Raw genomic sequence first — 11270 nt, 5'->3', positions numbered from 1 at the left:
CTTTACTCTCTGTCTCTTTTATTGAGTCACTAAATTATAAAGAATTATCCCATTAAGTTCATTTGGGCCAGAACATCGGATGCTGTGTTTGGTCCTTTTAGTGGTTGGTTTGTTTTTCTCTATCTAGTTGTAAATGGTGCAGAGGGGGGAAAAACCCACCCCTAAAAAAAACCGTGTTTTTCTATCAAGAAATTCCCAAGCTTGAGTCAAATCCTCTGTTATTGATGTTATTAAATTGTGTGTCTAAATTAAATAAAGTCAAACTGGACAAAAAGCGAGAACTAAGGCCTGCTGGTTGTTTTAACAAACAAACCTGGGCCTTGACTGTAAATAAATCATTCCCCCTTTGCCAGCCCGGGTGTTTGTTGCCATAGTCACGTTGATTTAGAGTAAATGCAGTTTGTAGAAAGTTATGAAGGCTGTTTCTTCTCTTCTCTCTCCAATAATCACAAACATTGCCCTTTTATGAAGCGAGGAAATTTCCCATGGGTTTTCTGTGCATTTGTGTTGTGTTGTTGCGACTGAGCCACGTATGTTGCTGTGCCAGTTCTTTATTTTGAGCTTCTGTTTTTTGAAATTTATTCCCCCACCCGACCAGTGAGTTTGTGTCCTGGCTGATGGAAATCGGTGAAACGGACAACCCAGAAGAAGGGGTTCACCTGGGTCAAGCTCTGCTGGAGAATGGTATCATCCACCACGGTTAGTTTTTCATTTTTATCTCCCGTCCTCTCTCCCACTCAGACCCGCTTTATCATCCTTTGCTGTCCCACATATTAAATCAAATCTGCCACAGTCTAATTTACTTTGTGCTGCACAGTGTAGAGCATGCAAATGCCTGCCATTCCCTAACCTAACCTCTAGACATGTCTGAAGAATGCTGTGCTTTCACTCTCTGGCTGGAGTCTACAAAGTAGATGTGGCTCTCTTATTTATTTCTTAGCAGGTGTCCCATTTAAACACAGCTTTGACACAATGTTTAGGTAAGGGATTATAAATATTAATCTTTTCTTGCCTTAATGTTTGTGTTATATTTTCTCAGCTGCTGTTCTGTGGCTTTGGGTAACAAGTGTGTTTAGTGCATGAGACTTTAAGCTGGCTAACACTCTGCATTCACACTAAATGGCGCATGCAGCCCTGCATGGTTTTTCTTTCTTTCTTTTTTCTTTCTTTTTTTTCCTCAAAAGTGTAGGGCCCCAAGTCAAGTTGTATCTTAAATCACTCAGGGGCACTTTATTGCTTCCTCAGTGAGAAATGAGATGGGGCTTTAGAGCTGTTCCTGACAGAGAGGAATAACTCAGAGCCCCTCCGAGCTCTCTCTCACGGTGCAGTTAGCAGTCCCCATGCGAAAAACGATAGAATATCTTTTTATTTAAAAAAAAAACAAAACAAAAAACTTTAATGGAACCCGCTCAGCTGCAGCCAAGAGTACGGAGCCAGCTTTTATGACTGCTGGAGGGTCTACACACAGTCCCCTGAAGCGAGAAAAGCAGGAAGCTCTGAGCAGCTGTGCTATCTGTGACTGCTCTGTGTGGGGTTGGAGTCCTTTTCTTGTCTGGAGAGCTTGTTTCTCTGTGCAGCCCTGCTTGGTTTGAATGTGTTTTGGTTTTTTTAAATTTTCACATTTAAAGCAAACTGAATAATGCTCCCCTTCACTCTGGGGCCTGAATGTGTGGCATTTCTTTAGTCACAGACAAACACCAGTTCAAACCAGAGCCCGTGCTCTACCGTTTCCGCTACGACGACGGCACCTACCACCCGAGAAGTGACATGCACGATGTTATATCCAAGGTAACAGTGTTGCGGTGGAAACGCAAGTCGATTTAAAATCGCACTTTAAGCGCATATCGCTGAAATAACCCAAACTCTCTCTCCTGTTCCTCACAGGGTGTTCGGCTGTTTTGTCGTCTTCACAGCCTCTTCACTCCCGTCATCAGGTGGGCGGTCATTTTCTTTTCCACTCCATTGCAGTCAAGCCAGGTGGGGGCACGCGTAGTTCAGCGTCTGGCTTTTGTGCCTAAAAATAACCCCTGCCTGCCACATACGAAAAAGTGACTAAGAGGGATTAGGTTGTGAACTATGAGCTCATTGTTTTCGAGGACTTGTGAGGAGTTGGCACAGGCTCCTGTGGGTGATTGAGCATGACAGGTTTTATCTGGCTGTTCTCAAGACACAGATGTGCTGAAAGAAACTGAATCTATTCCCTCAATTTCCCTTCGATGTTTACATTCATGCTTAAAACAAAAATTGGTGACATTGTGATGAATCTCACATCATTTTTGATGCATCCGAGAGGAAAGTTTGTTGGAAAATGTTGTCATGATGAAGAATGTGAGTTAAGTGGGTGATCATTTGATTACAAATAAGGTCCTCCTACAGTTTCCCCTTTTTGTTTGTGTGTGTGTGTGTGTGTTTTATAACCTAACACATGGTCTTGATCAACATGGTAAGCAGCTTAAAAGGTAATTCTAAATATCTGGTAGTTGTAGTAATACAAGTTTGACAAACATTCCCATATTTGTGGTGTTTTTACTTGCTTTTGTGGAGAGATCTTAATTTCATTCCACATTTTCATCAGTATAAAACCTGTTGTTCAATAAATAAAGCCAAAAATTAAAGTTATTCATGCAGATTGTTTTGTCAAAAATATATGACCAGGTTTCTGTGCTTGTCCCACTAGACATCAGTGTGGCGTTCGATACTGTTACAGCAATAAGAGATGTTGTGGGTATTGAAGGTACTGTGCAGTGGTGAGTCGGTGAGTCCTTTTCAAACACAAAGGTTAGTTAGCGAGTTCTCCAGGGTTCCGTGCTAGGACCAGTTCTATTTACATTATACTGTACATACTTCCTTTAGACAGTGTAATTAGAAGGCATAGCATGCATTGTCACTGCTATGCAGATGATAGCCAACTTTTTCTATCCATGAGGCCATATAACACACACAAATTAGTTAAATTGCAGGAATGCCATAAGCACATGAAGACCTGGATGACCTCAAACTTTCTATTTCAGATAAAACTGAGGTTATTGTATTTGGTCCTAGAAATCCAAGAAATGCAGTATCTAGCCAGATGCTCACTCTGGCTGTATTACTCTGGCCTCCAGTAACACTGTGAGGAATCTTGGAGTAATTTTTGACCAAGATATATCCTTCAATGCGCATATTAAACAAATATGTAGGACTGCTGTCTTCCATTTCCATCCAGTATCTCCAACATTAAAAACATCCTGTCTCAGAGTGATGCTGGAAATCTAGTTCATGCATTTATTACTTCTAGGCTTATTAATTCCAGGATGTCCTAAAAACTCCCTGAAAAGCCTCCAGTTGATCCAAAATCAACTAAATTCAAGACTACAGGCAGTTTCCCTCGGATGCGTCTCTGTACCTTGCAGCATCACGTGGCCCAGTCACAGCTCAACAGTGCCTCATTTTTTTTGTCTCAAAAACAACTCTTAACACATTTCATTTAGAGTGACTGACATCATATTGATCTTGTTTTTTGAAAGGCACGCAGAGCCATTCCTGATTTAAAATGACATACAGCATGATGCAAAACAGTAATTAAACTTGGAAAATAAGCATGCTGGCTGGATAGAATGAGTAATGAAACTAATGTGACTTCTCTCAGTATCTTACAATAAGGGAAAATACTGGAAACTCCCCAAAGTGGACTCATCCAGCGTAGGCTATGTAGAAATTGTCACTTAGGCAAGTGCTTTTTGTTTTTAAAGCTTTACCTAGAGTGCCTAAATGTTTATTGGAGTATACAAGTTCTTTAAAAATCAGGCCTCGTTATATCTTAGAGACAAAGGAGCTTGCAAAGAAAAGCGTCTGGACTTCTTTAAGTTGCTTGAAGACGTTTCACCTCTCATCCGAGAAGCTTCTTCAGTTCTAAGGTCAAATAGTGGAGAGTCCCACCTTTGCAAGCTCCTTTGACTACGATGACCTGGATGACTGAGAACCTTCACAGACATATATCTTAGAGACCTCACAGTGCACTCTCAGACTGCAGATTCCTTGGTTTTTCCAAAAGCAGAGAGGGAGGCAAAGACTTCAGCTACTCTCAGGATTTCTTTTTTGGAACCAGCTCCACGTTTGGACTCAGGACAGACACCCACTCTGTTTTTAATATTAGATTTAAAAATGTCTTTTTTGATAAAGCTTGTATTTAGGGCTGGGTCAGGTGACCCTGAGCAATCACTTAGTTATGCTGCCATTGGCTTAGGCTGCCAAGGGACTTCCAATGATATAATGAGGACTTCTTTCCATCCATTTCCTTCTTTGCTTCCTTGCTTCCGTAGTTTGGATTTTGTCCTGCCCTCCTGTGCTCACCCCCTAACTAGTTGCAGCACATGGCTGCCCCTCCCTGAGCCCACTTCTGCTGGAAGTTTCTTCCTGTTAAAAGGGAGTTTTTCCTTCCTGCTGTCACATAATCCATACTCATAGAAGATTGTTGGAATTTTGTCTACTAATGTAGACTCTCTACCTTAGAGTGGCGACTGTTGTTGTGATTGGCGCAGTATAAATAAAATTGGATTGAACTGAGCTGAATCTGCTGGCCTGCTTTGGTTTTTACTTCTTATAATCTGACTTTAATTCTATTGCCACCTGCTAATGTGTCGTATGGTGAAACACAACATCAGAGTTGGCTGTTTATACTGATTTCAAATAACCCGAATAAAAGCTTGAATTTCACAACTATAAAACTGTGCCATGGCTAGCGGGGGCACGCTGATCCTTCATCTGTCCTAGCATAGAGACTTTTTTTGTTTGCTCTAACTGCTAAAAACCCCAAAGGGTGAATTTGTGTGTGTATGTTTGGATTGTCAGCATTCAGTCCACTGGTGTTTTTGTGTTGAGGCCAAAACTCTTGACGTAAAAACTCCTGTTGGTGAACTTGAGTTGTGTGCGTTGTTAGCTCACATATCTGCGCAGCGCATTCTCCCTGGGAAGCCAGTACAATGCATCACAGGGCCTGGGAATGCCAGAGTTTAATTGGAGCAACCAGCCCCTGCCTAATTAGGTGGAATTTCCTGGCAGAGTAAGAGCGATTAGGCAAAGATGGGGGTATATACTATGCAGACCCCATAACCCTCTGCAGCTTCTTTGCCCCCCTTAAGCCTCTGCTTTCATTACAAGAAATCAGTGAATCCAGCCACTCCAGGGGATCTCGCTGCAAAGGAGCAAATGCCCACTTAAGCTGTTGTACACAGTTATATGTTGAAATAGATAATAAGAACAATTTTTCATCATGTACACAGGGACACTAGAGCCAAGGCCACTCATAAATATTCTTTACATACAATGGGGAGAAAAAAACTGTCATTTTTACCTCAGCATTTGAAATGTTGACAAGTTTTCCTCATTATGCTGAGGAGTCCTCCAGAAGCTCAATATTTACTGATGCATGGGTAGGATTTTCAGAATAACAAACAGTATGGAAAACTGCTTGATTAATTTCTCACTCCTGAGCAGTGGATTAAAGCTTGAACTTTCAGCATCCTCTGTGTAGTTTATTCTAAGGAGTACTTAGAAAGTACGACAGTTGCATCCGTTTGCTCACAAAATGTCAAGACAGACTTTGTCATTGGACAGCAAGTTAAAAACCACCTCTCTGACCTTTCCCTCTGTTACTCCTCAAACTGCTGTTTCCTTATCCTCGACATATGGCTGCCCAATGGGCCGTTGTTTACCCCCATTTTTCACTCTGACAGCCTCACTTTGCACCAGCCGCTGAAGCCCAACTCTCACTGGCTCTAGTATCCCATTTTGGGGGAAATGCAGGGTGGCTCTTGGTTCCTCTGTCAGAGTGGTTTATGCATGGTGCGACATGGCTTCCAGCTGTACCGTCCTCATCCAAGACTAGCGCAGGCTGTCAGGCACAGTTATGTAACAGAAAGTTTCAGAATGGATCAAACATGGCCGCGCTTGGCCTCTAACAATTCACTTTCTGAAGAGTACCAGGAGTCTGAAATCAGACTTTAACTTGGCCCACAAGTCTTGTTTGACTTGTCTGAACTGTGTGTGCTAGAAAGGCCTGTGTATGTTTAGTTTTGTGTGCGCGTGTGTAAGCGTTTGCATGTGCTGGAAGCGGTGGAGTGGTGTAAGTCACGGTGGTTCTGGACTTTCCCGGCCCTGCAGCTCAGCCCCCGCGTGTCCCCGGGGAGGCCCCTGTGTTCATGGGAAAGTCACGGCTCCATTTCAAACAGCATTCTCGGGGTCTGGCAAAGTGCGGCTGTGTGGGTAACACTGAGAAAAGCAACCCCATACTGACATGGAGCACCCCAAGGCCAAACACCAGCCAGTACTTGAAACGAGGCCACATCTCGCTGACACTGGGAATTATTATCCCTCCTTTTGGGCATTGTGTTTAAATAGACCAAGCAATTATTTCTCTACATATTCTTTGCCTACATTTTTTTTTCACAGTTAAAGCAAATAGTAAAATTAAAAATACCAAGAACTTTATTTTCCAGATCCCTCTATTGATATCTTCTGCTTTTGTGCCCATCCAGGGACAAGGACTATCATTTACGGACCTACAAATCAGTGGTCATGGCTAACAAGCTCATAGATTGGCTTATAGCACAGGTAAGCTCTTTCGCTGCTTCACAAATGTTATTTAATAAGAATACAAGTTGTTGAATTTGTCTATTTTGCTTGTGCAAAGAATTTGATGAAGTTAGATTATTATTCTGAACACCATTTTTTTCCTTTAAATTCAGATACTTTCATATAGTTTCTTGTGTGTTTTTTAAGAAGACACCTTTCCATTAGTTTCTGGCCATGTTGAAAACACATGTCCCACCTCTTCCCCTTTCAAGCATAGAAGTTTAAAAAAAATAATTCTGGGAGCGTCTGCTGTTGTTACACGTCAGTCACTTCAGATGTGCAGCAGAAAAAAAGACACCATCAGACTTGAAGCTCTCAAAGGAGCCGAGAGGAAACGAAAAAAGAAAAGCAGAATTGATTGGATGGCAAAGCTTTATTGACTATGACAGGAAGTTCTGAGGTTGACAGATTGATAGTCCTGTTCGGGACGACAACAAAGGGATGAAACATATATGGCGACCAGCAACCACAGAATCACTGGCAGTCATTACATGCTTGTGTCTGCGTAAATGTGCATGTGTGTGATTGCGGTATTCCATATGCATGTGTTTGAGTCGGTGCAGTGGAGTGGCTCTCGCTTCTTCAGTGGGACTTCAATAGCTGTCACACTATACTGTCTAGACATGATTTTGGCTCTGTTTAAGATCGAGTGTGCAGAGGCTCGGCTGGCCTTGAGGGCTTTTGGACGCAAGAACAAAGGAGGGGTGTGAATGTGACATTTTGACTGCACTCTAAACACACAATGTCCTTTGTTCTGTTTTCTCTCATCCTCTGCTTCTTTTTTTAAATCTTCTGACTTATTCACTATACCCACTCTTCACGCTTACATCTGTCTTATTTCTCCCGCGTGTCCACTCTTCTGGTGCAGGGGGACTGCAGAACGAGGGAGGAAGCGGTGATCTTGGGGGTGGAGCTCTGCAACAATGGCTTCATGCATCACGGTACGGCACTTTCCACTCCTGATTAAAATAAAAGGGGAAAAAAATCCTGCAGAACTTTGGAATCCTCTCCATCACTGAGTAAATGAGAGATGAATGCTTTGGTGAAACCACGCAGAGGGCGTCTGGCATTTAGCGTCCTGTTTTAGAACATAACCACACTTGTTCTTTTTCCATTTCTACTTAATATCCCTCTGACATGCTACAGGAATAGAACTATTTTCCAAACCAGTGAATATAAGTGCGTGTGTGATGCTTGCATACCATCATTAATTCCATGTATGCATGTTCCCATATACTGTATGCACTGTATATGTCTTAAGTAACTAAGTGCTATGGGTAAATACATGAAAACTGTTTATCTGTAAGTGCAAAACAGACAGTGGCCATGGTTACAGTTTGCTTATGAGAGTCGGATTTGTTTTTAACTGTGCACCTCCCCTGTGCCAAAGTCCACATCATGCACACTACAGTATGAATCACAGCATGTCACCTCGTACCCCCATGATGCAACTGCTTCAAACTACCCGCAGTTCAAGCCTCACACTACAAATTACCAGCACATCTCCAGAACATAACAACCCCAGCCATCAAACTTCCTGTCACTTCCACTGCCTACAGGGTAATTTCATAATTTCATTTCGTGCCTGTAAGTTATTTGCCCTCACGATGTAGCTATATCTGATCTTGAGAGGAATTAAGTGAGGAAATGTTAGAAGGAAGCTCTGTTCTTTCCCCTCAGGGCTATTTTTTGGTTTAAAATTGAAAGTCATAGTGGATATGTTATGTTGCCCCTGAGACCTGGTTTGTTCAAAAGATTTTTTTTTTCCCTTTTGCCATAAAAGTGGGGTCTCATTGTTTCCCAAAGTGTCTATTTGTGCATTTGGCGTGCAAATACTACTGCGGTCACACTTAGATGGGTTTAAACTTCTTAGCGTAATGCAAAAAGAGTTTTTTGCTAAATTTAACATGTTCTGCTTCTGCACAGCACCACACAGTGAGGTTACTCCCTCAGAAGTTGTCTGGGTCCAACATTTTAAATCCACCTTTCAAGTAACAATTTTTTCCGACACTCGCATACATTAAAAAACAATTAAAATTAGGATCTCCTATTACTTTCAGATATAGGTAGGAGTCAGATAACAAGCTTTAACACATTCACATTTAGCTATCACATTAAACTGTACTTGGCATTTGTAGCTAAATCTGTGGACTGTTGAACTTTCCAGTCACACTTTTCATATGTGACTTTGTTGTCACTCCCTCAGTGCTGGAGAAGAGTGAATTCAAGGACGAGCCCCTACTGTTCCGCTTCTTCGCTGATGAGGAGATGGAGGGTTCCAACACAAAATACAAACCTATGAAGCATGACCTGAAAATACTTGAAAATGTCATCTCCAAGTCTCTCCTGGTGAGTGCTCCTTGGTGGATTATTGATCGATTATCGCTCACTCCGACTGATATGCTGTGGCTTGCTGGGATTTATTCACAACTTGGAGCAAAGTGGAAACGCTGTAAATCATTATGCAGCACACAGCTGTGAGAAGTAAAACTAATAACGCTACAAAAGTCCATTTTATACCTTGGTAAGCAAACCTTGTTTGTTTTTGTTTTTTTGCAGCGAGCGAGCAGACAGAAATGTGTGTGCTATCGGTCTTTAATAGTATCTTCTTCTGCTGTGTCCGTGTTTGTGCTTGGTCTGCTCGCTTGGGATTTTGCTGATGCGAGACATGTTGTTTTCCAGATAAGGCCCAGTGATGGAGGCTATGGCTTTACCCTGGAAGAGAGGAATCGAGTCCCCATAATCAAATTTGTTGAGAAGGGCTCCCCAGCTGAGGTGACACGGTCTCACACACAGAGATGCACAAAAGCACAATCGTGAAGTTTCTTCGGTACTTCTTTGAAGCCTTTTTGCAACGTGTTAGTAATGTTTATGCAAAAAAAAAAAAAGCATTCCAGGCATAAAGCTCTCCTCGAGTTGCTCCTCATTTAGCAGATCATAGGTTATAGAGAATAGGAAGGAGCACTGCTAATGTGATTGCTTTGATTTTATTTTCAAAGATGAAAGTAAAGGCAGAGCTGTGTTGCAGATGTGCCAGCCAGTAGAAGTCTTTTGTTATTAAAATGTGATTCAGTCATTAGTCACGAAAAATAGAACCTCGTGACTCTTTGCCCTTCCTCTAAACCTGCTTTATTGTGATGTGGCACTAATGCTACCTTTAGTGCTTTCATACAAATATGGGGCAGATTTTTTTTTAGCTTTGATCTGCTATTTGAAAATGAGAGAAGAGGGTTCGAAGGCAAATGTGATCAGTTTGAGCGCATGATCTATAATTCCCTCCAGTCCTAAAGTAGCACTGAAGAAGCCTTGAACGTCTGGCTTGCATTGAGAATAGCGTTTTGTGTGATGTCTTAAAAAAAATTAAATCCTCAACAGGATCCAGCTGTGTGCTGACAGACACAAGTTACCCAGTGTTGTCTCCTAATGCTGGGAGTGTGCGTGCTTTTCATTGTGATTCAAACAGTCCACTGTGATTCTGCGTCACATTAAGACCGAATGTGTGACTTAATCCTTTTCTATAATTTATATTTATTTCTCTTGTTCTTCATATTCTCTTTCAAGATGGCTGGTCTGGAAGTGGGGAAGAAGTTGTTTGCTATAAATGGAGACCTGGTGTTCCTCAGGCCTTTCTCTGAAGTTGAAGCTCTCCTCAAGCAATGTTTTAACAGCAAAGGACCCCTCCGAGTGCTGGTCAGCACCAAGCCTAGAGAGTAAGTGTCAGATCTTTGCACGCACACGCAATGTCAGTTTCATCTTATTGTGTGCATATCCCAGCTCGGTAATTTACTCTTTCCTTTCATTTCCAGGACGATTAAGATTCCAGACTCGGCCGATGGCTTGGGATTCCAGATCCGTGGATTCGGTCCTTCTGTGGTCCATGCTGTTGGGAGAGGTAAGAGATTGCAGTTTCCACCACTTGAGCTGTCTGGCCTCATCAGCAAAAGTCTTTCCATCACCTCTTTGTTATTGTGGCACAGCTGGCGAGCAGCTGCTACACCAGCTTTGGGGGTGTGCGTGACTTGGCTGCGGTGTGACATGATCGCAATGATTTCCATGCACCTACTTGCATTTTTCTTAGCAGTTCGATTAGGATAGGAAAGTTTGATAGGAAAGGCTTTGTTCAGCAATTCTCCTTCACCGATCAGTTTGATAGGAAAGCACTCTGCATTTTTTGCTCTAAATTCATCAGGCTTCTTACCTAATGCAGCATATTTAGTTACACTGCTATCAGGGCTGGCATGAGGTAGGGTCCAATCAAAAAACAATTCGTCTCCATCTCAAGGGAATTGAATCTTTTATTTTTCCCCGCCTTAAGCAATCTAAGTCAGATTGCAGAGTATGTGCTTTCGTGTCAGCGTGCATGTGTGCGCCTGCATGTGTTGACTTGATGATGTGGTTGCTTGGGAACCTGGTGTGTGTTTAAGTGGATGCTGCGATCCCCGGGGACAAAGCTCAATATATATAGGAGGTGTCTCATTCCTTGGATTGTCATAATAGCTTCTGTTCCCTGGTGTCTGAGGTCAACAGGAGCTGGTAATACCAATTAGAGATGAAGAAACCGAGGCACAGAAAAAGAGCAGTTGCACAAAAATCTCTGTCGTGAAATTAATTTCACACAGCAATTCAGCGTATTGGCACTGTTGCTTGACACCGGTGTT

At 42.3% G+C, this 11270-nt stretch overlaps 1 protein-coding gene across 2 annotated transcripts in view; it reads left to right on the top strand.

Moving 5' to 3' along the window:
* The window catches only part of prex2 (phosphatidylinositol-3,4,5-trisphosphate-dependent Rac exchange factor 2), a 94575-nt gene that overhangs the window by 33141 nt on the left and 50164 nt on the right, over positions 1 to 11270 (top strand). For both annotated transcript variants that reach the window (XM_005722586.2, XM_013915662.1), the window contains exons 11-19: positions 599 to 699; positions 1685 to 1788; positions 1885 to 1934; positions 6516 to 6591; positions 7481 to 7553; positions 8819 to 8961; positions 9295 to 9387; positions 10174 to 10322; positions 10419 to 10504. In XM_005722586.2, the coding sequence (XP_005722643.1) occupies positions 599 to 699; positions 1685 to 1788; positions 1885 to 1934; positions 6516 to 6591; positions 7481 to 7553; positions 8819 to 8961; positions 9295 to 9387; positions 10174 to 10322; positions 10419 to 10504 (875 nt within the window). The remainder of the gene's footprint in view (positions 1 to 598; positions 700 to 1684; positions 1789 to 1884; positions 1935 to 6515; positions 6592 to 7480; positions 7554 to 8818; positions 8962 to 9294; positions 9388 to 10173; positions 10323 to 10418; positions 10505 to 11270) is intronic.

The sequence above is a fragment of the Pundamilia nyererei genome, unplaced genomic scaffold (assembly GCF_000239375.1).
Source record: "Pundamilia nyererei isolate P.nyererei 1_Seehausen unplaced genomic scaffold, PunNye1.0 scaffold00007, whole genome shotgun sequence".
Taxonomy (NCBI): Eukaryota; Metazoa; Chordata; class Actinopteri; order Cichliformes; family Cichlidae; genus Pundamilia; species Pundamilia nyererei.
Note: the sequence above shows the minus strand (reverse complement) of the source record. Positions and strands in the feature narration are given on the sequence as shown.